This window comes from Myxocyprinus asiaticus, chromosome 14, assembly GCF_019703515.2.
Source record: "Myxocyprinus asiaticus isolate MX2 ecotype Aquarium Trade chromosome 14, UBuf_Myxa_2, whole genome shotgun sequence".
NCBI lineage: Eukaryota > Metazoa > Chordata > Actinopteri > Cypriniformes > Catostomidae > Myxocyprinus > Myxocyprinus asiaticus.
The window spans coordinates 989304-1016473 of record NC_059357.1 but is presented as its reverse complement, the minus strand read 5'-3'; the positions used below and the strand labels follow the sequence as shown (position 1 = coordinate 1016473).

At 41.4% G+C, this 27170-nt stretch overlaps 2 protein-coding genes and 1 pseudogene across 4 annotated transcripts in view; 2 read left to right on the top strand and 1 right to left on the bottom strand.

The window, feature by feature from the left end:
- Positions 1–27170, top strand: part of LOC127451283 (nuclear factor 7, ovary-like) — a 140044-nt gene that overhangs the window by 21034 nt on the left and 91840 nt on the right. The window lies entirely within an intron of this gene.
- zc3h7ba (zinc finger CCCH-type containing 7Ba) lies at positions 61–15394 on the top strand. Of its 3 annotated transcripts, none has more exons than XM_051715822.1 (23): positions 61–212; positions 1794–1866; positions 2002–2038; positions 2178–2375; positions 4192–4350; positions 4568–4633; positions 4729–4785; positions 4946–4985; positions 5379–5572; positions 7525–7780; positions 7891–7964; positions 8195–8255; positions 8342–8503; positions 8635–8840; positions 8982–9082; positions 11186–11367; positions 11471–11526; positions 11684–11925; positions 12012–12117; positions 12223–12331; positions 12491–12624; positions 12708–12880; positions 14446–15394. In XM_051715822.1, the coding sequence occupies exons 2-23, from the start codon at positions 1808–1810 to the stop codon at positions 14624–14626; spliced, it is 2853 nt and encodes a 950-aa protein (XP_051571782.1). In that variant the 5' UTR covers positions 61–212; positions 1794–1807; the 3' UTR covers positions 14627–15394. The 3 variants fall into 3 exon arrangements, with proteins under 3 accessions (XP_051571782.1, XP_051571781.1, XP_051571779.1); XM_051715821.1 differs by having other exon boundaries at positions 8153–8255; positions 12711–12880; XM_051715819.1 differs by having other exon boundaries at positions 8153–8255.
- On the bottom strand, positions 16800–25023 carry LOC127451468 (interferon-induced very large GTPase 1-like; annotated as a pseudogene).

Below are 27170 nucleotides of genomic sequence, written 5' to 3'. Positions count from 1 at the left end.
CACCGGACGCCCTCTGGTGAAACAACAGTGTGTCTAATAGGAAATACAAACCTACCCCTAAACTTAAGTCGGGTGCGGCGCAGCGGTGACGACAACATGTTGCAACTTTGATTTATCAGATGAATGTGTCAATCATTCATCTGTTCAGTTAAAGACAAATTATTGACAAAACGTAGACGAAAGCCATCCTGTCTTCATTTGTGCAGAAACAGGTGAGTGTAGTTGCACTGGACTCATCTGGAATTAACAGCTGTGATTTTAACATGAGTTTATATTTGTATTAAGTGTTTATTAAAGGTTCAGGACTGTCTTTATGAGATATTAGAGTGTCATTCTGTCTGTTTGTTTCATCAGCTGCTTTAGTTTCGTTTTGCAGAAACTGTCTTAACGGGAAGGAAGCAAACTTGAGTTAGTTTGGGTGTGTTTCAAATCTTAGTGAGCTCCCTAAGTAGACATCAGCATTATGGGCATCATTGGAGCTGTGCTGACTCTGCGCGCGCTTTAAGATTCCCCAAAATTATCCTGTCTATGTAGGCAGCTCACTAGATTTTGAACACAACCGTTTTAACTTGGGAATATTATTAAAACTTCCCACAAATATACACATACAGCGATGTGATGACTGTAAATTTACATGCATCTCTTGATTTGAAATGTGTTCCTGATATTATTATCATTCATATGCATGTACATATAGTGTTGGGTGTAACGTGTTACAAAGTAACGCATTACTGTAACTAATTACTTTATCCTTGAAAAGTTGAAGGGATTACTCTTGATACTCTTCATTTTTTAGTAATTTAATTACAGTTACTTATGATGTACTTGCATTACTTACTGTACAGACTTTCAACAAATCTATACAAAACAATATTGAACTGAAAATCTAAATGTAACATTTGTTTTCTAATTAAGCACCGCCCCTTCAAATGCATTGGCAATATGCCTGTGCGCTTGAGCTCGCACCACTGTGTTGAGAAATCGCTCAAGTGAAAAGAGGTCGGAAGATACGAGTGGCTGTTTTACTAAATGGAAATATCCCCATTACAACGAGTTTATGACAAATGCAGATCCTATAGTATATTTGTATTAAACATAGAAAAGATATTTGTATAGAGTAGCATGGGCATTATGTAATAAAGCCTAACCTTTGACATCTGGAACTCCTAGACTTCAAGAGTTTTCTTGCAAAGAGGGAAAAAGACTTCAATATTCCACGACAATCCGAAGCACTTGACACGGTGACATAGATATACACTTTGGAGAGATCGCAGGGGATGTTCGCACCGAACGTGTTTTTGCGCACGTCTGCACTGTGTTTCAGTTGTTTTCTGATGACGCGCTAGACGGACATCTTTGACTTTCTTTCGAGTCTCGTGTCTTGTTTGCTGTCACTATACTGTTATGAATGTTGCCTATGATGCATACATGACATACAGCCTTTTGCAACAAATGTACTTGCCTGGAGAAGAAATTATAAAGAAAGTGATCGATTATTGTACCTCTGGTCAAAGTTGATATGAGCTTTAGAAAAGTAATTAGTAATGAGTCATTTAATTACTTTTCAGACAGAGTAATTAGTACAGTAATCTAATTACAGTGTAGAAGATGTAATTAGTAATTAATTACTTTTTGGGAGAAACTTACCCAACACCGTGCACATATAGCCAATGCATTTAAGTGCAGTAATTTACATTGAAGACATTGAGCAGACACTCTCTTTAGTGTCTTTATATGGGCCTGTCATGTTGAACAGATGTAAACGTGCACTTTAACACGTGTTTGTTTGTTAGGTCTGTGATGAAACATGAGCTGTGAGCGTCAGAAGCGCAGAGACGAGATTCAGAGAGCGCTGAGGTTCATCAAGTACGTGTTTACTGTACTCTGTAGTTTACTCTTCTCTACTCAAAGCGAGCGTGCTCTAAATTACTGTACCGTACCATGCTTTACCATCATATCTCATATTTGGTGTTGATTTTTGGTTTGTGTTTGTGTCTGCAGATCTTCTTTGCCCTATCCTGAACCTGAAGCCTTTGAGGTTGAGTTTAAACACAAACACACAGAATACACTGAATAAGCATGTTTCCAAATTTGGCATGTTTCGCCCTGTCCTGTTGTACTGTGTGATACTCAAACCAACTGTTAAATTGTCTGCTAATTGTGTTGTTGTTCGTCAGGGGTTTGTTATTGAGCTGGTGTGTAATCTCTTGGACGAGGGCAACGCTGCGTTTCGAGAGCGCGAGTGGACGCAGGCGCTAGATGATTTCAGTGAGGGGGTCAGTGTGGCACTATACTCTCAGGACGAGGGTCTGAACGTGCCCGCCGCCCTGCTGGAGAGTCTGTATATCAACCGTGCCGCAACCCATCAGAACATGGTGAATATGAGATGGTGAAGTCACCGCATAGATTCTTACCTGTATTTCAGCAGTATGGCATAATGTGATATATTGAATATATACGATCATATATTATTTTGTTGGTGATAGAAATTAAGCAACATGATTTTAATGCCTAAAGTATGACTATTAGCACCTAATAAACATGCAAAAAATAAAAATACATTCTAAAGCAAAACGTTTTCCTAAAAATGCATGTCCTCATATGTGGACAGCGGGACTAAGTTGTGAAATTTTAAATAACAGTATGCTGTAGAAAGTCCGATTTATTTAATCAAATAGTTTATTATGTTTCCAGGAGTGTTGATTATTCATGTTTTTTAGACGTTACAGACATTACATCAGAAATTATCATAATTAATTCAGATTCAAAGTAATGTCCAGCATCATCCAATCACTGTCAATCATGTTAAAATAAAATGATACATTATAAATTCTGAATCTATGTACTGATTATCATTGTCACATGTCTGTCAAACATGTTGAGTGATCCAAACATCATCTGCAGCCTGAAACTGAACTTTTGATCAGATTTTAGGAGTGAATGCACTTAACTGCATAGAGAGCTATAGGATGCTCCCTTGCTCCCTATTTAGTGAATGACTTAACCTCCAGTGTGCTGTCTGTCTGCACTGGTCTCAGAACAGTTTGAAATGCACCTTATTTTCATCCTAACTCCATATAAAGCCTCTGAAAGACACATTTTTGTTCTGAATATGAAAATGCATAGTAATATAGGATTTCTAATGAAAACCTTGTGCTATTGTACACAGTAGTGTACATTGTGTTCATCAGCGTGGCGTTTCGCAATAATTTGCTCAAATTTTAAAAATGGCATATCGGATGAAAGTAGAGACTCTAATCTTTTGACTCAAACAGGTTTTTTTTTCTTTAGTTTTTTCCCCAACTTGGAATTCCCAATGCGCTCTAAGTCCTCGTGGTGGCGTAGTGACTCGCCTCAATCCGGGTGGCGGAGGACGAATCTCAGTTGCCTCCGCGTCTGAGACCGTCAATCCGCGCATCTTATCACGTGACTTGTTGAGCGCGTTACCACGTGTGAAGGCTTCACGCTATTCTCCGCGGCATCCACGCACAACTCACCACACACCCCACCGAGAGCGAGAACCACATTATAGCGACCACGAGGAGGTTACCCCATGTGACTCTACCCTCCCTAGCAACCGGGCCAATTTGGTTGCTTAGGAGACCTGGCTGGAGTCACTCAGCACGCCCTGGATTCAAACTTGCGACTCCAAGGGTGATAGTCAGCGTCAATACTCACTGAGATACCCAGACCCCACACTCAAAAATGTTTTAATGTAAACACTTAATTAGGATTCTTACCAGATGTAGATTTGTTGGCGATTCTCCCAAAGACAAACTCTGCTGTGATCAGCGCCATGTTGTTTGGTCACATGACTCTGTATTTTGAAAGTTTAACCCTTTGCTGACAGCACAGAATCTCCTGAACTGAGATATATGCATTGCATATAGCAAAGACAAAATACAATGTCCATGCATGTGTACACGGGGTCCCACGAGGTTAAGCCATTTCAGAGCAAATTAATAATAATTGCAATGTGTTGAATATCATCAAGAGGCTGTAAAGTATCTAGATATAATGTTTTAGCTCTATTGCTCAGCCCCGTGCCTGTAGAGATATTTGTTTACATCAAATGTACTTTTTGTGCAGTTGCAGTGGTTCATAAAGAAATTATTGATCACAGATTAAAAGCAGAAAGTCGGTTTCATGTTTATATTATACTATTAAACAGCGAATGTTTGTCTGTCTTAGGGTGAGTTTGATAGCGGGGTGAAGGATTGCGAGCGTGCTCTGCAGGTGTGTAAAGACAGTCCGAAAGCATTGTATCGTAAGGCCGTGTGTTTGAAGGAGGCAGGTAAACTGAGAGAGGCGTATGACTGCACCGCTGCATGCCTGCTCGCATCACCACAGGTAAACTCATTTACCTAAATGCACACCATTCAAAACGTTTCAATAAACCATGAGAGAGCAAACAGAAAAGAATAAACGTGGGATGGAAATGTACATGCACTTAAAATGACACCAGATAAACCTATGAAAGTCAAATGTGTTTAACTGGCAGGGTATCTTAACTGGCAGATCTTTAGTTTACTTTAGTGCCTCCGTGTAATGTTTTTGGGCTTCTCAGGATAAGACGGTGAGTAGTTTGGCCCAGAAACTCGCCGTCAGTCTGAACTTGAAGAACAGTTCTCACGTGAGTGCATTCGGTCAATAATATCACATTGTTTTGAAATCTACATTTGCATGACAATTGCATCAGTTTATATTAAATGTGTTGTTCTGTTTTAGGAGGGGAACGCCTCGAGTTCTCTGGATGACTGGGACGTGATGCCACTGTTAGAAGAGGCAGGACTTTTTTCATGACAAAAAGCTTCACATTTAAGTCTGATCAGTGTTGTATGAGTTTCATCTGTGCATAATATCAGAGTTGGTTCTGATGAGCAGATCATATTATTTAATAATCATATTATTTAAACATCTTGTGTGCTTTTGTCTTTGTTTGCAGATGTCTTTTAATAGACTGGAGAGAGTGAAAGAAACTGCTGGTATTTCTATCATAATACTCATACTATATAGCATGCAGGTTTTTTTTGTATGCATTGACTTCTCAGATTATGTGCTGTTTTTTTCTTACTGCCAGTAGTATAATAAATTGAATTAAAAATGCAAAATAATCGTAATTATTTATAAGATAACTGGACAATCAAACATGCATTTGATGAGGTTATGTGACAACAATGTAGCATACTACAGATACCGTGTATTGTTTCAAATACTTAAAAAATAGTAGGCAGTAGACATCATGTTCTGTTCAGTATGCAGTACGCAGTATTCTAGTATTCCATTCTGAATGTAAACACTACGTGAATGATTTCTGCTGCTGTTTTTTTAGTGTTGGTGACCATGTATGTTATTTACATAATTTTTCTCTGTCTCAGTTGGTTTGTCTGAGGGGCCGTCTCCTGTCTTACCCACTTATGAGGACCCAAGACTGTTCGGTGCAGTACCTGAGAGTGGCCTACGTGTGGCGCTGTCTGTGCCTGTCTCACAGCCGCTGGAGGACAATGATCTGATGGGAGACGAGCTGGACAGTCTACTGGACTGTATGCCTAAAGAGGAGGACACTCCACAGGTTATAGAGACACACTGGACATATTTGATCTTATTATACAGTGGCAAGAAAAAGTATGTGAACCCTTTGGAATTACTTGCATTTATGTGTAAATTTGTATTAAAATCTGGTTTGATCTTCATCTAAGTTACAGTAATGAACAAACACAATCTGTTTTAACTAATAACACACAAATTATTGTATTGTTCTTGTATATATTGAATACATCATTCAAACATTCACAGTATGTGAACCCCTAGGGCTAATGACGTCAACAAAAGTTAATAAGAATCAGGAGTTGGCAAACCTGGCATCCATTTAATGAAATGAGATTGGAGATGTGGGTTAGAGCTACTTTGACTTATAAAAAGCACTCAAACATTTTGAGTTTGCTATTCACAAGAAGCATCTGCTAATGTGGACCATGCCTCACAAACAGAGATCTCAGAAGACCTACGATCAGAAAATGTTGCTTTGCATAAAGCTGGAAAGGGTTACAAAGTTATCTGGAAGAGTTTAGGTATTCATCTGTCCACAGTTAGACAAACTGTCTATAAATGGAGATGATTTAGTACTATAGGTACTCTCACTAGAAGTGGCCGTTCAGCCAAGATGACTCAAAGGACACACCGCAGAATGCTCAATGAGGTAACAAAGAACACTAGAGTGACAGATAAAGACTTGAAAGAATCATTGGAACTGGTTAACATCTCTGTTCATGAGTCTATTATACAGAAAACATTAAACAGGCATGTGCTTATGGCAGGACATCATGAAGGAAGCCGCTGCTTTCTATCAAAAATACAGGATAATGTCAGGGTGGCTGTTTGCCAGCTGAAGCTCAGTAGAAGTTGGGTGATGCAGTAGGACACTGACCCTAAACATCAAAGTAAATCCACTACAGAATGACTTCAAAAAAAAAAAAATTCACCTTTTGGAGTGTCCCAGTCAGAGCCCAGATCTTAACCCAATAGAGATGCTGTGGAATGACCTCAGGAGAGCCGTTCACACCAGACATCCTTAGAATTTAGCTGAGCTGAAGCAGTTCTGTAAGGAAGAATGATCCAAAATTCCTTCTGAACGCTGTGCAGGTCTAATCCGCAGCTACCGGAAACACTTGGTTGAGGTTATTGCTGCCAAAGGAGGATCGACCAGTTATTAAATTCAAGGGTTCACTTACTTTTTCCACAGCACTTTGAATGCTTAATGGGATGTGTTCAATAAAGACATGAAAAATTATAATTGTTTTTGTGTTGTTAGCTTAAGTACTTGTGACTTTGATGAGGATGGCATCACATTTTATGACCAATTAATGCAGGAAACCATTTAGCTCGAAAGGGTTCACATACATTTTCTTGCCACTGTAAATAATTAGAACAGCAACGAGCAAGAGATATCTTTTATAGAAGTGATACCAACAACATGGAAAACTTTGGGGCCTGGGTAGCTCAGTAGTAAAGACGCTAGCTACCACCCCTGGAGTTCGCTAGTTCGCTAGTTCAAATCCAGGGTGTGCTGAGTGACTCCAGCCAGGTCTCCTAAGCAACCAAATTGGCCCGGTTGTTAGGGAGGGTAGAGTCACATGGGGTAACCTCCTCGTGGTCACCATAATGTGGTTCGTTCTCGGTGGGGCGCGTGGTGAGTTGAGCGTGGTTGCCGCAGTGGATGGCATGAAGCCTCCACACGCGCTATGTCTCCGTGGCAACGTGCTCAATAAGCCACGTGATATGATGCGCAGGTTGACGGTCTCAGACGTGGAGGCAACTGGGATTTGTCCTCCGCCACCCAGACTGAGGCGAATCACTATGTGACCACAAGGACTTAAAAAGCACATTGGGAATTGGGCATTCCAAATTGGGAGAAAAAAAACATGGAAAACTTTGACAAATCCAGTAAGTGTTTTCTATTTCTACAAACAATATGCACAAGGCGGTTAGTGAAGCGTCTGTTGTGTGTCTTTATTTTTTTCTCAGAGTGGCGTTGTACCCAGCGGTCTGGTGTGTTTCTCCTCATCATCTCCTTGTCTTCCTCCTGCTTTTTTCTCATCCGTGGGGAGTCGGTTAAACGCTCTTGACTCCTTCACTGAACCTGAGGTGAACTCAGACGCTATGGACACGTTAGACGCCATCTGTCCACCACAGGTTCTGCGTACCAGCTCTGATGCCATGCGGCGCCCTCTAGTGGTGGGAGGAGACGCACTCGATTCACTGTCTGAATTCAGTCTGCCAGGCGAGAGCAACAACACCTTTAATCCCAGAGTGCATAGATATTCTGTTGGATCACATTATATTTAATATGTATTACCTGTTCACCCTCTTATGTTGATATTTCTCTCTCAGGTGGGAAAGGTCATAGTTTTCTGCCGTCAGTCAAACTGAAAAACGTGTTGAATCCTGCAAACAACCCTCATACAGTGAGTCTCACATTTGTCTATTTGTTGATAGATGGATGGAAAGATATTAAAATAATATTAAAGAGGATAAAAGACTTGCATTGGAGAGAATATGCACTATATACACAATAAACAGCACAATCAAAATGCATTAGTGAATCTCTGCTGTTCAAATGGGAACTATTCTCATTTGTTTGTGTTTGATACAGAGGAATGGTCATGTGACCTCCACTCTTTCCTGTCTGTCCAAGAATCCACTAGAACACACACATGAGTTTACACAAGCCTGCAGGACCTGCTTCACTTCTACAGGTGACACAAGCACAGACGAAACATGTTTTCAGCATATTATACATCTGTCTGTCAGTAACTCACCTGTCTCTCTCTCTGTTTCTCAGGTTCAGGTGTGTTGGATTTTGAGTTCAGGTCTGATGTTATTCACACCTGTAAGAAAGATCTGCTACTGTGCAGGAGGAGGGGCGGAGCTAACTCACCCTGGAGGCGGATCCGGGCCCGTCCAACTCATAAAAACTTCCAGGGTGCCTTTGTGCTCTGTAGAGGTACTTCATCACCTGTTGGCCGGTCAGTGATATGTTTACTAGAACATGAAATCAATTAAATGTAATCTTCATGCTCTATGTGTGTGTGTGTGTGTGTGTGTGTGTGTGTGTGTGTCTGTGTGTGTGTGTAGAGATTTTGGAGAATCAGGTGTGTAAGTTTGGCGAGGACTGCACATTCGCATATTGTCAAGAAGAAATTGACGTATGGACGCTGGAGAGGCGGGGCTTACTGGTCAGAGAGCTGCTCTTCAATCCACTAGCGACCAATCAGAAACAAGCGCTCAGCGTCATCAAAATCCTGAACATTCACATGGGCATGTTCATGTTCCTCTGTGAGGTAACGGCACACACACTGACAGAGACAGGATCTAATGTGTTCTAATGTGGGGAAGGACATGGTTTTGACCTGCAGCTGATCTCTGGAGGACATCAGTGTTTTTGTCTGATATTGAAACATGTTTCGTCTGTTCTTCTGCAGGCCTGTTTTGACTGTAAACCCAGAATTATCAGCAAATGTTGGAAGGAGAATCCTGCTCTGTGTACAAACATGCAAACACAACATCCGTTTGACAAGAAAAAGTACAAAATTGGTCCTGTCTTTCTTTCATTCATTTATTCGTTCATTACATTCTTTCTGTCTATTATCTTTCGTCTGCTTGTTTTTTCCTTTCTTTGTTTGTTCGGTCATTCTTTTTCGTTTGTTCATTCTTTCTTTCTGTTACCTTTCATTTGTTCTGTTTTCTTTTGCTTGATTTGTTTTTTTTTTCTTTCTCTTGTTTGCTCATTCTTCCATTCAGTTGTTTTTTGTTCATTCTTTCTGTCTGTTATATTTAGTCTGTTTTCCTTCCTTGATTAATTACTTTGTTCTTTCCTTCCTTTGTTTGTTTGTTCATTTGTGTTTTTTTTCATTCTTCCATTCATTTGTTCTTGTTCATTCTTTCTTTCTATCACCTTTCGTTTGTTCTTTTTTCTTTTGCTTGATTTGTTTGTTCGTTCTTTCTTTCCATCCTTTGTTTTTTCTTTCTTTCTCTTGTTTGTTCATACTTCCATTCATTTGTTCTTTGTTCATTTTTTCTGTCTGTTATTAGGGCCCAAGCACTGAAATTGTGGAGGCCTTATTGTTCTTCTAAGGATTATTATTATTATTATTTTTTCAAGGTTTTCTGTACTTTTGGGGTACTTCACACAAGTGAAAACTCTTTAAATTGAGTCGTCGGCCATTAGGACTGGGCAGAGTTGCAGGGGGGGCGTGCAGAGGTGCTCTCTAGCACCCCCATTTTCACCTACAGTCACCAAACTTGGTACATATATAGTTCTCATAAAGCCGGACAACTTTCATATTTACAGTCATTAGCTCCGCCCAACAGGAAGTCGGATATTTTGGATTTTCTGAAAATCGCAAGCTCTGAACTTTTAAATACTCCTCCTAGGGGTTCATTTGGCGATGCATTAGATTAATGGCTAAAAATGGGAAACAGGAAATGTCACATATCTTCTGTGTGCAATGTGTGATATAGATCAAAATTGAGATGTATGTTTAGTCTCGGGGGCTAATCACATGGATTTGACTATTTTGGGTCACATAGCGCCACCATCTGAATGCAGGAAGTGTGGCTCTTACAACAGACTTTAAAATAGTCCTCTTATATTTACCCAAATTGCTTCAAAATTGTTTAGAATAATGTCAAATGCCAAATGCATGTGTCCACCTTGCATTGTTTTCCGAAAGCCATCGGATGGAAATGGACCCATGGTGCTTGGGCCCGTCATCGCTGTTTGCAGCTGTATTCTTTCATTTGTTTGTTAATTTATCAGTTAGTTTGCTTTTTGTTCATACTTTCTATTATCTTTTGTCTATTTTTTTCCTTCCTTTGTTTCGTTCATTCTTCCATTCATTTGTTCTTGTTCATTCTTTCTTTCTATTACCTTTCATTTGTTCATTTTCTTTTGTTTGATTTGTTTGTTCGTTCTTTCTTTCTATCCTATGTATTTTTATTATTTCTCTTGTTTGTTCATTCTTCCATTCATCTTTTTCTGTTCATTCTTTCTGTCTATTATCTTTAGTCTTTTAGTTTTTCCTTTTTGATTAGTTAGTTTGTTCTTTCCTTCCTTTTTTGTTTGTTAATTTGTGTTTATTCTTTTTTGTTTGTTCATTATTCCACTCATTTGTTCTTGTTCATTCTTTTTGTCTATTATCTTTCGTTTGTTCCTTTTTCTTTCTTGATTTGTTTTTTCACTCCTACATTTATTTATTTCTCTTTTTTGTTTGTTCTTCCATTCATTTGTTCTTTATGCTCATTCGTTTTGTCTTCTTTTTCGTCTGTTTGACTTTTCCTTCCTTGATTAATGTATTCATTCTTTACTTTTGTTCTTTCTCGTTTGTTCATTCTTCCATTCATTTGTTCATAATTTCAGTCTTTTATCTTCCGTTTATTCATTTTTGTCCTTCCTTGATTTGTTAATTTTTTCCATAATTTGTTGGTTCTTTTGTTTATTATTATTATTATTATTATTATTTCTTTTGTATATTCTTTTGTTATTTATTTTTTTCAGGTCTTGTTTCTTTGTCTGTAACATCTTTAGTCAGAGTTATTCTGAGATTTATATTTTAAATACAGAAACAGTAGAACACAACAGCATATGTAAAGTAAATCTCTCTCTCTGTCTCTCTGTGTGTGTCAGGTGTTTGGTTCATGCGGTGAAGAACAGTTCAGTGTGTTACAGTAAGATACGAGCATTGACTACTCACCGTCAGTTTGACATGTGTCGTCATGAGTTCAATTTTGGCTGTAAGAGAGAAGACACCTGCTGCTTCGCTCACTCACTCATAGAACTGCAGACCTGGATACTGCAGAGAGACACTGGTGCACACACACATATAAACGCATTATATTGCAGTACATCAGTAATCCAGCAGGTGGAGCCTCATGCTCATACTCACTAAACCCCATGTGTGTTTGTGTTTAGGCATCACTCCTGAAGAGATTGTGCAGGAGTCAAAAAAACACTGGAACAAACAGCGAGTGAGTTTCTCTTTAAGAGCACCTTTGCATCCCATAATTATGAGTTACACACTTAAGTTTAATACTCAGGGTTAGAGGTATTTAAAAAAAAAAAAAAATAGTAATACCGATGCTCATGAATAATATCATAATGTATGTTATTGTGTGTCTCCATCAGCCTGCGATCGTTGCTTCACGTTCATCTAATAAAATCACTGCTGCCAAATCAAACAGTCCAATTAGAGTGGAGGATACCAACACGAAGGTGGGTCCTGTCCAGGGAACAGGAAGTGCTGACTCAGCTGAGGTCAAAGGTCACAGTCTGGAGCTGAAGTTTGTGTGTGGTCAGTGCTGGAGAGACGGACTGCTCAGTGAACCGGATCGTGCGCTCAAATACTGCACCGCTAAAGCCCGACACAGGTGCAGAGAGACACAACCACACACACACACCAAAACTGTCTGTCTTTCTCTGTCTCACTCTCTCCTGACTGTCTGTCTCTCTCCAGCTGGACTAAAGAGAGGAGAGTTTTATTAGTGAAGTCTCATGAGAAGAAAAAGTGGGTCACAGTGCGACCTTTGCCCTTCGCAAAGACCTTTCCTCAACAATATGATGTGAGTGAAATGTTGTGATAGGTAGATGTTTACAGTTAATATAGTCAACCTCACAAATGGACAAATGGTTGTTAGTGGTGTAATGCTAAGATGTTTCCTCCACAGATCTGTGTTCACGTGATGAATCAGCGTAAGTGTCATTATATCGGGAACTGTACATTCGCTCACAGTCAGGAGGAGAAAGATCTGTGGACGTACATGAAGAACAACGGCTGTGAGCTTCAAAAAAACACACTCATCAACTAGTACAGCATAGAAACACTGATTGGTTCTTCATGGACTGAAGGCCAATTCATATAATATTGTGATTCAGTGACGATCTCACAGATGAGATGTTAGATGATTCATGTAATTGAGTGTTTGTGTTCTGCAGTCCGAGACATCCAGCAGGTGTATGATGTCTGGCTCTCCACGTCCAATCAGAACCGACAGTCTGACGGTACCTCACTGTCTCAGCCAATAGAAGAGAAGCAGATCACCATGCCAACGGACTTTGCTGAACCGATGGTACACGCTCACACATTCATTGTCATGTTTTTGATCTGTACTGTGGTGCATTTGTGCTCCATGTGTGGTGTTTTGTTTGTCAGCAGGACAGTTTTTACTGCCATCTGTGTGGTAAACACAGTAACAGTGATCGTCAGTGGCAGCAACACATCTCATCTGAGAAACACAAGCAGAGAGTGTTGAGTGGAGAAGGAGAAGATGAGAGTCTGGCCTGGTCATATCGCTTCCCTGGACCCTGTTTCTCCATCTGCACCAGGTACACAAACATCAGTGCATTGTGGATCCATCAGTGTGACTGTATCAATGGCAGCAGTCAGGTTGCAGTTATGAAATGTAGCTCATGTGTAACATGTAATAATTGTACTGAAACAATTGAAACAAATTTCTCAATGTGTTCTAAGTCCTCATGGTGGTGTAGTGACTCGCCTCAATCCGGTGGTGGGGGATGAATCTCAGTTGCCTCCGCGCATCTTATCACGTGGCTTGTTGAGCGCGTTACCACGGAGACGTAGCAGGTGTGGAGGCTTCAAGCTATTCTCCGCGGCATCCATGCACAACTCACCACACACCCCAGCGAGAGCGAGAACCACATTATAGCGACCACGAGGAGGTTACCCCATGTGACTCTACCCTCCCTAGCAACCGGGCCAATTTGGTTGCTTAGGAGACCTAGCTGGAGTCACTCAGCACACCCTGGATTCGAACTCACGACTCCAGGTGTGTTAGTCAGCGTCAATACTCGCTGAGATACCCAGACTCCACACTCAAAAATGTTTTAATGTAAACACTTAATCAGGTTTCTTACCAGATGTAGATTTGTTGGCGATTCTCCCAAAGACAAACTCTGCTGTGATCAGCGCCATGTTGTTTGGTGAGGTTACGCCATGTGACTCTACCCTCCCTAGCAACCGGGCCAATTTGGTTGCTTAGGAGACCTGGCTGTAGTCACTCAGCACACCCTGGATTTGAACTCATGACTCCAGGGGTGGTAGTCAGCACAATGTTAGTACCATATGTCAACAGTCAACTGTCTCGGCTGACCACTTGTGATCAAACAATTTCCCCGGACAAAAATGTCCGAAACAGTATTTGTGTCTTTTTCAAAGTACACAACATATTTTGTTTGTCACACCTGCTTTCATAGTTATTAACAATTTTTGCATTTTTGGGGGGGATTCCGGGGATTCTTTTAGCGCGTATTACGCAATTAAATTTGTATATAAGCAAATTTTATGTTACCTTCAATTTAGTTAAAAGCTGTAAACTTTGGCTGCTGTGTGACATGCATTAGAAGTCTTTGCTGCCATCTGCTGGAAAAAGCATGACAAAAATTGGACAATATAATAGCAATGTCAAGTATAGCCTATAGGTGGCCTCGGTGTTCCCCTTATTGTTTAATGGTGTAACTTAATTTATAGATATTATCATATTAAGTTATGTATTTGGGTATATAATTAGGCATTATAAAAGACTATTATTTGTTAAAGTTTAGCTATTGATTTAAACCATTTACATTGTGTCTCTTTTCTTGTCTCACCCATTGATTTCCCTATTGATTTCTATGATCGGGCAAATATGTCCGGGAACAGTACAAGTGTGACTTTTTTTGTTAAACCACCTAAACTTAATGGAATACTTTTTTGTGCATTTAGATGGGAAAGAGGAAAGCTCACAAAGACCCAGACCACTTCGATGAAGGATTAAATGTTTATATATAAAAAGGAATCAAATCGGACGAAAACGTCAGAACAAAACAAGGGTTGAGAAGGGAGTGTGGGCCAATTGTCTTTGTCCTGATTGGCTGTTGTGTTTGATTGACAGGTTGGAGGAGGGTTGTCCTGATGGCGTGAGTTGTGACTTCGCTCACAGTGAGGCGGAGCTTCAGGAGTGGCACAAACGGCGGGAATTTCTGCGCAGAAGGTTGGACAAAGCCCGAGCCGACATGCTGATATCTCCAACTGACAACGATTTTGGGAACTACAACTTTCTCCTTCAAGATTAAAACACACACACAATTCTAATTATGACAACTCAATTATTAACACATCTATTCCTGCATTCTAATGAGGCTTGCTCTGAAAAACCGAAACTCACTCCAGCAACATTTTGAACATTAAAACCAAATAAAGTCCACTGATAAACACTGGTCACTGGCTCTCTCTGAAGGTGTTTCCTCTCCTTGTTTCACTGATTGTTGTCAGTTCAGTGTTGTTCAGAGTGAATCGCCTGATGTTCATGTGTGTCAGAGTTACTGTCAGTCCTGATGAGAGCGCACGATGTTGATGTTTTAATCTGTGAAGCATGAAGCTAAAAGACTTCATTCTCCTTTAACATGAAGTTGTGTCAGATTGATTTCTAAAGTTAGAGCAAACACTTTTTTCAATTCTCCTGGGGAAAAAAAGCAAGATTATACTTTATTATTCACGAGTTCACTATTATCAGAAGTTGTGACATTCAGACTAAACTTATAAAACACAGACAAGAGAGTTCAGGACGTGATCAGTGACCAGCTCATCTGAATGTTTTACTTTCATACTGTCGAGTTTCTTTTGTGTTCATTGTCTGTAGAGAATCAGTAATGTTCATACACTGATTAAACGTTACATCTGTTAGACAGGAAAGAGTATTTTGTTTTCCTGCTTTTGACTTCATCTGCACGCAATGAAGAGGGAGGACGTTATTTTTGCAATTTTAGTTTTGTTCATACAGTAACTCACTGTTTATACAAGCCAATTGATCAATGAATGTATTGCGTACAGTATTATGTAATAAACATTATTTTTATTAAATGTGTTTGTTTATTAGAGAGACTGAATTTTAGTATTCTGATTAAATGCTGCTTTGCTTGAGATGCACATCTTCAGAAGGATTTAATGAAAAAGAAAATAAATGCAAAGAGATCAGACTGGCGGATGAGAAATCCCATAGACTTGCACTGAAGAGGGACTTGAGCCGTATCTATCTAGAGACTAATGTTTTATTTGCTTGTTTTTATTTCAGTCCCTAATGTCTAAATAAAGTTTGACATAATAATAAAGCTATAAATATAAAATAAAGATAGGTCAAGTTAAGAGAAGTTCAGAATTTTACAGTATTTCATTGTTGCATGTGTGGCGCTCCTGTTCTGTCCGCTTTGTACGGGATTCGAACCGGGGTATCCAGCATGGGAGGCGGGTGCACTAATGAGGCTAAAGGCTACATCCTCTAGCGTCAGTCGCTAGTGCACCTCTTGAGGTCAGGAGAGTGAGGTTTATACAAATTGCACAGCTATCTATCAGCTGACCACCGTTACACTCACCCCCCTAAACCTCACTCCCATCCGGGTCACGGCACCATTGTGACGCTCCTGTTCTATCCGCTCCGTACGGAACTCAAACCGGCATCTCCGGCATGGGAGGCAGGCATGTTAACAAGGAGGCTAAAGGCTACAGCCTCTAGCGTCAGTCGCTAGTGCACCTCTTGAGGTCAGGAGAGTGAGGTTCATACACATTGCACAGCTATCTGTCAGCTGGCAACCATTACACATGTGTAACACCTTCTTTATATTATTAACAAGTAACAATACCCGGGGGGGCCTGGGTAGCTCAGTGGTAAAAATACGCTGGCTACCACCCCTGGAGTTCGCTAGTTTGAATCCCAGGGTGTGCTGAGTGACTCCAGCCAGGTCTCCTAAGCAACCAAATTGGCCCGGTTGCTAGGGAGGGTAAAGTCACATGGGGTAACCTCCTCGTGGTCGCTATAATGTGATTTGTTCTCGGTGGGGTGCATGGTGAATTGAGCGTGGTTGCCGCGGTGGATGGCATGAAGCCTCCACACGCGCTATGTCTCCGTGGTAACGTGCTCAACAATCCAGGTGATAAGATGCGCGGGTTGACTGTCTCAGACGCGGAGGCAACTGAGATTCGTCCTCCGCCACCCGGACTGAGGCGAATTACTACGCCACCACGAGGACTTAGAGCGCATTGGGAATTGGGCATTCCAAATTGGGAGAAAAAGGGGAAAATCCCCCCCCCCAAAAAACAAAAAAACAAAAACAAGTAACAATACCCATCAGAAAATAAACTATTTTTTTTTTCTTTTTTGACAAACTTCAAATTACTACACAATGCAAAAAGACACAAGATTTTCAGCAGATAATGTATTATGTATCTGAGTTTTGACATTTAAATGTGATATTCATACAGCGCTAAATACATTTACTTCACAGGTTAATCTGCAAATACAGTAGGTGATGCAGAGAAGCCACATCCATATATTTAATGCATTTGACAAACTGTGTTTACGGTATTATATGCATATGTGCATTCTCTGAAAATCAAACTCATAATCTTGTGTCTAACAGTACAATAATTAAAGGTTCAGTCCCTTTACAGTTATCTGAGGTTCAGTGTCTTGGTTCATTGCTCACCAATGGCTGGGATGAAATGAGCCATTTCTGATTACCAGCTCTGAGCTTTAGCCACTATGAAACCCCATGTTTAAATATTAAAACTTCTAACCCTTTACATTTTTGTAAATAGCTTTGATTCATCAGCTATTAGCAATATATTGCGATTCAGAACAAATGTCTGTAAATCACTAAATCGATTGAATTCTTCCTCTCTAGTGTATTCTGTAAACTGCTTCTCTGCTGATGTTCAAACACGTCCGTGTGAAGTCTAAAATGAGAAACAGAAACTCATCTCATCCTTTATATTCTCTATTAGATGTATGTAGCTAAACTGTCAATAGCATCTTGTTTTGTGTATTTTCTCCATTCATCTGGAATCTCTCCTCTCCCCTGGAATGTTTTATTGTAGTACTCCTCAAGATCTTTCTGGAATCTGCACACAAACCACTTCCAGTACAGCAGCTAAGAGAGGTCAGGAGTGATGCTCCATTCGGCATAATCTCCACCGGCTCTTCTGTACTCTCTAACGAGGATTCTGTGACCCGAGTCTTTGGGGTAAAAAGATTGATCGCTTGCTACTTCTGTTGTGCAGATGCTATTCGATAGGTTTGTTGTTCCTGTGTAATATATTCCATTAATTCCATCCACTCGATGGAAAGGAACACTGTGATCTCCATTATGGTCCTCTATTGTGTTCGTGCATGTGGTTTTACAGAAAGGACACTGAACCCAACAGCACTGACAGAAGTGATCAATCAGAATCTCATCTGGTCTGTATTTATAGTCTAGCTTTACTGAAAAAGACATTATAGAAGGAAGTTTTTTTCTTATCACATCCTCTAGAAGGTTGAAATCATCAACATCATCATGATTCACTCCACTGAGGTCTCTCTCAGAGAATATCAGCACATCTGAGAGCTTCTGTGTGAAACACTTCAACCACAAATCAACATCTCCACTGTTCACTTTAACATGTTCAGTAGATTCACGTGCTGCTTCCATGATCTTCTGCTGCAGGAGTTTCATGTTCTTCATCATCTTGGGCAGAACACTGACACTGAACTTATCAGTGATGTACTGACTGACTTCATCTCTGATGAAACTCTTGAAGTGATCTCTGGGATTATGACTGTAGTTCATGTATGAGTCAAAATCCTGTTTTTCTGCCAGTGTTTTCAGGATGTGTTTCTCCAGATAAGATCTGTTTCCATTCAGTGATTCACAGTTTGTTCTCATTTCATCTGCCAAATCTCTTGCAGTGTTTCTGTAGACACTCTGCTCAATGAGCACTTTTAGTTTCCAACCGATGATCTCACTACATATAGCAGCTGATGTTGCTCCTTGACAACAGAGGAGTATTTTCACATCTTTTAATATGTCAATGTCTTCGATTGGAGGCGTGTCTCTGATGATCCACACACTGTTTCCAGAAGGAATCAAACTCTTTCTTAAGGGTTTCTTCATCATTTGTTTTGTCTTTGAGTTTTAAGGCCAGTTCTTTGCTCTTTTCAAAGAGAATGAATTCATGATGTGTCCTCTTAGCATCAATCTTTTTCAGGTCTCGCTGCTTAAGAATCTCATTTAATTTCCTCATCGTTTCTCTCACAATGTTTTCCTGAAGCTCTTTGATTTTGATTTCAAATGAAGCTTTCCACTGTGTTACTAAATCAGCATCTTTGTCTTTCTCACAGAATTCTGACATCGATTTTTTCACTTCTTCAATTTTCTCTTTCAGTTCTCTTTGAACATGTGTTTCCTCAACCCAATATGTTGCTTCTTTTTCTATTTTGTTGTGTAGTTTGTTCTCAGTTTCCAGCATGGCACTGCGAAGACTCCAGGACCACTTTGTGTATTCTGTTTCTAGTCTCCTGTATGCTGCAACCTCAGAGAACTGAAAACAACACAAAGCACTGAGAAACGTTTTTAGAAAGAATAGTTCACTTTGGGCCTTATTTTAAGAGCACTATCTCTTAGTGATAAGCCATATGCACAAAGTCAGTGGGCATGGCCATGAAGTGTCTGTATTTTCAGCCAAGCATGTGCTAAGTCTAGGTACAAGTGGGTTGGCAAAACTGTTGCTGCGTCCGAATATCCATACTTCTCTACTATATAGTATGCCAAAAACAGTATAGTTAGTATGTAGGAGTAGTATGTCCGAATCCACATGAAGCAGTGAGCGAGAAATACCCAGATGACCTACCATTTCCGGCGAGATTTTGAAGTGCGGATCGACTAGACACTCAACGATCCCATAATCCCTCGGGAGCGGAGGCGACGTCACGTTCAAAACACTTGATTTAAAGGAACAGCGGTGAATCGCAAGGCATATATATATATATATATATATATATATATATATATATATATATATATATATATACCAAGATAATTGTTCCTTGTGCATGAATGGTGCTTGTTTAACACCCAAAACAGACAGTTTTCGCAGTTGTTGTTATTACGTCATATATTCGGGTCACAAGACGATGCCAACGTCCCCGGATGAAGTATGTCCGAAATCTATTCATACTACTCGCATGCATTCTTAAAAGAACGTACTGTTTTGCCGGCAGGATCATCAAATCCAGTACATACTGTGACAGTACGTGGTTTCGGATGCAGCATTTGTGTGCAAATCACTAATGGGCTGGGTCAAGTGCAATTTAATTCTGAGGTTCTTCTATGATTATTGCACTGTCCTGTTTGCGTCCTATTTTACATTCCATTTCCTGTCATGCATGTCGATATAAATGAAGACAGCCTATTCATAAGAATTTGGTAGTGTATAGGGGCTGTATGCAATGCATCACCTGCTCTGTATGTTGCCTGCGCTGCATCAGACTGCTATGTACTGTATGTGTTGGATGTGTTCTCTATTGGCCTCTCTGGACTATTGGCTCTCGTCCTGCTCTCCTGTGTCTCAGCTCCTTACTTGACGGTGTTACGGGATGCTTAAAATATGCTTTGTTGCTCCCTCATTGTTCACTGTTATGTAATTATGATGCGGAGGAGGCCGTGATGGAGCACGTCTGGTGTTTAATCAGCTGATCAACGGGAAAGCGAGATAAGGGGTGGACGGAGACACCGGTCTGAGAGAGAGAGATGCACATGGTCGTGTTGCATGTGTGTCTGTTTATGTTTGTTTAAGTTCATTGTTTAAGTTCATTTATGCATTAAAAGTTGATGTTGATTGTTCAGCCGGTTCCCGCCTCCTCTTTGCCCAACCTTTAACTGTTACAGTGGTGCCAAAACCGAAGAGGGAGGAGGGATGCACTGTCACAGAGTCCTCGCCGCTGCCATCCGCCAGGGGAGCAGCCACGGCTGTCTGCCTGGGGACAGAGGGGTCGCTGCCGGCCGCCGAGAGCCGGAGGAACCGCAGCCGTCTGCCGAGAAGGGGTGGAGTGGTTCCGTCCGCCAGGGGCCGGAGGACTCGCTGCCATCCGCTGGGGGAGGAGCGAGCCGGCGTCCGGCAGAGGGCGGAGGAGCGGCTGAGGACCGGGCGACAGAGCGTCCGAGAGCCAGCGAGCAAGTTCTCTCTCTCCTCTCTCTATCTCTCTGTGTGTCTCCGCTCACCCTTTCCCTCTCCCCACGCCTCCCCTCGTCTCTCCCCCAGGTTCACAGGAGGCAGGGTGGACCACCGGCTGACAGAATGGCCGGAAGGGCAACGTATCCCCCCCAGAGATGGGGGGAGTTAGTCAGACCAGTGGCACCCTGGCCTGAATCGGGCGGGGGAGGAGTGTGACGAGGAGAGGGTGTGGCTGGGCCATGATGGAGCACGGCAGGCGCTGAATCAGCTGATCAGCGGGAGAGCGAGATAAAGGAGCGGCCGGAGACACCGGTTCGAGAGAGAGAGAGAGACGCACGCGGCCGCGTTGCACGTGTGTCTGTTTATGTTTGTTTAAGTTCATTTTTTAAGTTCATTTATGCATTAAAAGTTTATGTTGATTGTTCAGCCAGTTCCCGTCTCCTCCTTGCCCATCCTTTACCTTTACAGTCATGTATAATTGTTATATGTTTCTTTGTTTAAAGGGTCTAGACGTGCTACATGAGAATAGACGTGCTTCTTAGACGTCTAAGTGCAATGACCTATTTCTACAGTACACCCACAGTTTGCCCACATACACCCACAGATAGCACAGACACTCCCAACCATGCACACTTGCGAATATTGAATATTGGGCTTACAATTAGGGAAAATTTAATAATGCATTCTGCACCAAGGGCTGTTACATTGGAAGTGTCATTGTTCCTAGTAGTACTAATTCAAAGCACTACAACAAACATGAAAGGCTCAAACTCACCTTTTCTGGAGCAAGTGTTTCAGTCCAGCTCTTCTTCACCTCTTTCTTTCTTTCATATTCCTCTCTCCACTCTGCTTGTCTTTTCTTGACTTCATCTCTATCTTCTTCACTAAGTTTCAGCTTTTCTTCAAAAGTCTTTTGTTGTTCTTCTCTCATGTTTCTCTTTTCTTGCACTCTGAGCTCAAAGTCCTTTGGTTGTTTACATTTCTCTCTTTCTATTCTCTCTTTCTCTGCTATTAGACCCTCTATTTCACTCCTGAGTCTCTGATATCGTTCTTCACTTATCTGTTTCTGTTTCTCCCATTCCTCTCGTTCTCTTCTCATCTCGTCTCTCATCTTTATCTCTTTCTCATGATTCTGCCTTTCATTCTCTATTCTGTTCATCAGTTTGTCTATTTGTGTTTCATATTTGCTCTGAAGATTTTCTTTTTCTGTTTTTACTTTCTCTTTTTCTCTCTTCATTTCCTCAATTTCATGTTTAAGTGTCTCTCATTCTCTTTTCATCTCTCTTTCATGCTCCTCTTTCTCTTCTTCTTGTTTGGTCAAGAGTTCTTCTCTCTCTCTGTTCAGTTGCTCGACTCTCTCCATCAGTATGTTTGTTTGTTTTTCTTGTAGATCTCTCTCCATCTGTCTGAACATCTTACATGAGTAGTAACTGCCTCCGTTTGCTGTCACCATGGCGTCTATTTTCTCCAGTAGATCAGAAACCTGTGTGCGATCTCCAGTCTCATTATTATTGAACACATGGAATCTGTTTCCACACTGTTCAGTCAGGTTCATCAAAGGAGATCCTGGATTTCCCAGCCACTCTTCAATAGTTTTTTTCTTTAGATCATCTCCTCTGGTGAAGAGCACCATGGTGTACATTAAAGAGTTTTCACCAAACGTCTCTTGAATGATCTCCACTGACTTCGCCTCCTCTTGAGTGAAACGTTGTCCTAAATTCATCACAATAATGAACACATGAGGTCCTGGCAGTATCATTGGGATGCAGTTCGTGATTTCTCTCTGGATCTCTTCATGACGGACTTCAGTATCAAACAGTCCTGGAGTGTCAATCACAGTAATGTGTCTGCCGTTCATTTCAGCTGTTTCTCTCTGACACTCTTTAGTAATCAACTGTTGCGATTCTTCTGCTACAAATGCTTCTCTTCCTAAGATGGTGTTTCCTGTTGCACTTTTCCCAACTCCAGTTTTTCCACGCAGCACAATCCTTACATCATCTGTGCTCCCTGTTGAAACTGTAAAAGAGTAAATGTATTAGTTTTAAATGCAAATATGCAAAGTGCAATGCAACAAAACATTTTTTACAAAACAAATTCCAGTGTGAATATTTATCAATCACAATCCACTCCGGACATCTGGTGTCCATTACAAAAAAAAGGAAAATGATGAAGTGTCTACCTTCTTCTAACACACATGCCAGCGCTTTGCAACTCCAAGACCTAGAGGTGGGCGATATTAAACTGTTTAAATTGATATACCGTTAGAAATGTCAACGGGGTGGAACATTTTGAGTAGTGTTTTTATTGCAGTATGAAAAATGACACGGATGGTAAAGAATGTGCATTCCAATCATAGTTTAATTAAATTATAATTACATTATACATTATATTATAATCATTATTTTTATTTTATCCATCATTTGTTACTTTTGCATTAAAATGTGCCTTTCTCTTGTGGTCTTGGATGAGTGCGCTCTTCCATTGCACGCACACACGTACAGCATGCGAGCAGAGAGAGAAAACTGATGCGTTAGTTATATTTCAATTCTCTTAAATGGCTTTCTTGGTTTTAATCTGTAAAAACTACAGATAGCACGTTTCCATCCAATCAAGTGAACAAAATTGTTACTTCTGAGGAAACTGTAGCTCTTTTATTACAATTTAATGAAATACTTTCCATTTAAAACACAGAAAAAACACTTACGTTTTTTGAATTATTATTATTATTATTATTATTTATCCCCTTTTCTCCCAATATGGAATGCCCAATTCCCACTACTTTACCCGGACCTCATGGTGGCGCGGTTACTCACCTCAATCCGGGTGGTGGAGGACAAGTCTCAGTTGCCTCCGCTTCTGAGACCGTCAATCCGTGCATCTTATCACGTGACTCGTTGTGCATGACACCGCGGAGACTCACAGCATGTGGAGGCTCATGCTACTCTCCGCGATCCACGCACAACTTACCACACGCCCCATTGAGAGTGAGAACCACTAATCACGACCACGAGGAGGTTACCCCATGTGACTCTACCCTCCCTAGCAACCGGGCCAATTTGGTTGCTTAGGAGACCTGGCTGGATTCACTCAGCACACCCTGGATTCAAACTCACGACTCCAGGTGTGGTAGTCAGCATACTCGCTGAGATACCCAGGCCCCTGAAGAACTTGTTTATTTACAATAGGTGGCAGATGTCTTATGTCTGGCAGTGACAGCATGTCAGACAGTTCTGGCAGTGCTATGTGGTGCGCTCGTCCATCCTTATGACTTTGCCATGCGGATATATATATAAATATTTCTGATATGCATTTGATGAACCAAAACTGTCAATTAACCTTCTCTTCAGCACAGTTCAACTTATTTGCTCTGCAAACTCTATGCAGGCTTTGGATTTTCAGGACACCAACATTTCAGAATGACCGGAGCAACATCTGAGTTCCCACTCTTTTCCAGGATATTTTCAAAAACGGCGGGAACAAAAGACAAGGATCGCGCATTATAGTAATACATTCCTGTCTCCATACGTTTTTAAAAGATATGCAGTTTATGAAACTTATATATGAAATCAGCTCTTTAATATAAGCTATTGAGATCTTAGACATTGAAAAAATTATTACAGATGAATACAGACACAGCTTCTAATGTTAAACTCTTTATTAGCACCACAGTGGGTTGTTCTACTGTTTAAATGAAATAGTCATGGTTGTTGGTATTGTTTTATAAATTAGATCATTATTATTCCTATTATTGTTATATTTTAATGAGTCTTTGCTTTGTATAATAACACTTGTTGAGTTGAGCTGATCAGACAAAGTCAGAGTGACCACTGAGAAAGAGATTATTCAATAAATCCTGCATATATTTTTTTTACCATCATTTCATCTCCTGCCTCCTGCTATTTTCCTGTTCTGACTCTGCTGCCTCTTGGGCTGGTAGAATATGTTCACACTCACCTCTTTCTTTGCAAATCAGATGCTGTCCATCATTACTGTGTGCAATGTCCTGACATTTCTCTATAAGCTGAGCAGGAGTGCTGTTTCTCTCCAGTCTGAAGTGTCTGTTGTTGCATTTGTGAATGATTTCCTGTATAATGTCACTGACTTGAGTGTGTGGCTCTTGTGTGGTGAGCACCATGGTGTGTTGAAAAACACTGTGAGAGAAAGAGTTGAGCAGCATCTCCACACACTCTTTCTCTTCTCTTGAACACTGATCATGTTTCAGTACCAGAAGGATCACATGAGGTCCTGGAGCAGACAGATACACACACTCTCTCACTCTCTGTGTCATCTGATGGAGTGAGATGTTTGGAGTGTTGATGACTGTCATGTGTTTTCCTCCAACTCTCTCTACAACATCTGGAGGTTCTTCAGCCTCAAACGCTGCTCTTCCTAACATGAAGTTTCCCACTCGACTGTATTCTGAAGCATTCAACCCCAGCACAACAATCCTCACTGTAAAGTGTGAAATCAGACAATTAGTTTTCATAATTATTACCACCAAGATCAAGGTACAATAAGCACATCAGTCTATTATTCAACACACTTCTCTGCCCACCCCCTCCACCACCTGACACATCACTGACAGCAGATGTCTTCGCCACATTTTTTACTAATAAGGTTACATCCATCAGCAATACATTCTCAGCACCACACCCTGTCAAACACCCATCTCCTGTATGCAACTCTTCTGTCTCTATGTTCTCTCCTCTGACTGACACTGAGGTCTCTAAACTCCTCCTCTCCAACCACCCCACCACCTGTTCCCTTGACCCCATTCCTTCCCACCTTCTCCAGGCCATCTCTCCGTCCATCCTACCTGCACTCACACACATAATTAATACATCTCTACTTACAGGCACTTTTCCCACTACATTTAAGCAGGCTCGAGTAACCCCGCTGCTGAAGAAACCCGCATTTAACCCCACACAAACATAACACTACAGACCAGTCTCTCTTATCACATTCATGGCAAAAACCCTTGAAAGGGCAGTTTTCAATCAAATCTCTGCCTGTCTCTTACAGAACAAGCTGCTGGATTACAATCAGTCAGGTTTCAAAAGTGGACACTCCACTGAGACTGCCCTGCTGTCACTGAGACAGGCGAAAGCTGAATCCAGATCATCCGTCCTGATTCTGCTGGACCTTTCTGCAGCCTTTGACACAGTCAACCATCAGATCTTACTCTCTACCCACTCTTCTCTGGGCATCACAGGAACTGTGCTTGACTGGTTTCATTCCTATCTCTCAGGTAGGTCCTTCAAGATAGCCTGGAGTGGTGAGGTATCCAAGCCACATCAGCTACTTACTGGGGTACCTCAGGGATCAGTGCATGGGCCACTTCTCTTCTCTATATACACAACATCACTGGGACCCATCATTCAGGCACATGGTTTCTCTTACCACTGCTACGCTGATGACACGTAATTCTACTTGTCTTTCCAGCCCAATGACACCACAGTGACTGCTCGAATTTCTGCCTGCCTGGCAGACATCTCAGCCTGGATGAAGGAACACCACCTGCAACTCAACCCAGCCAAGACTAAACTCCTTGTCTTTCCAGCCAACCCAGCTGTTGAACACAACATCACCGTGCAGCTGGGTGCAACTACAGTAACGCCTTCCAAATCAGTCAGAAATCTAGGGGTAACCATCGACAACAGACTAAATTTCACAGACCACATCTCAAAGACTGCAAGATCGTGTAGATTTACACTCTACAATATCAGGAAGATAAGACCCTTCTTCTCTGAACATGCCACATAATTGCTTGTCCAGTCACTTGTCATAACTAGACTGGACTACTGTAACACTCTCATTGCAGGCAAGTCTTGTGGGGTGCTTTCGGTCAGCAGTGGTGAGTACCTGCCGACAACAATCCGAGGAGGGACAAACCGCCGACAGGGTGTTGGGTGCCCAAGGCTTATCGATGTGCGAAGGCAACGAAGGTTATCCCGTCTGGTCCGAACCGACAGAAGGTCTATTGTGGCACAAGTCACAGAAAATTTTAATGATGGTTACGGAAGGAATGTGTCACAACACACAGTGCATCAAACCCTGCTGCATAAGGGGCTGCGTAGCCGCAGACCGGTCAGAGTGCCCATGATGACCCCTGTCCACCATCAAAAGTGCTTACAATGGGCACATGAGCATCAGAACTGGATCTTGGAGCAGTAGAAGAAGGTCGCCTGGTCCAATGAGTTCCATTTTCTTTTACATCACGTGGATGACCGTGTACATGTGTGCTGTTTACCTGGAGAAGAGATGGCATCAGGATGCACTGTGGGAAGACTACAAGCCGGTGGAGAGAGTGTAATGCTCTGGGCAATGTTCTGCTGGGGAACCCTGGGTCCGGCCATTCATGTGGACGTCAATTTGGCACATGCCACCTACCTAAACATAGTTGCAGACCAGGTACACCCCTTCATGGCAACGGTATTCCCTGATGGTAGTGGCCTCTTTCAGCAGGATAATGCATTTACATTTACATTTTACATTTATGCATTTGGCAGACGCTTTTATCCAAAGCGACTTACAGTGCCCTTATTACAGGGACAATCCCACTGGAGCAACCTGGAGTTAAGTGCCTTGCTCAAGGACACAATGGTGGTGGCTGTGGGGATCGAACTAATGCGC

Coding starts and splice junctions, on each gene's coding strand:
- zc3h7ba (XM_051715819.1), top strand. CDS start 1,808: ATGAGCTGTGAGCGTCAGAAGCGCAGAGACGAGATTCAGAGAGCGCTG. Junction 12,332..12,490: donor GTACATGAAGAACAACGGCT/GTGAGCTTCAAA, acceptor TGTGTTCTGCAG/TCCGAGACATCCAGCAGGTG. Junction 12,881..14,445: donor TGTTTCTCCATCTGCACCAG/GTACACAAACAT, acceptor TTTGATTGACAG/GTTGGAGGAGGGTTGTCCTG.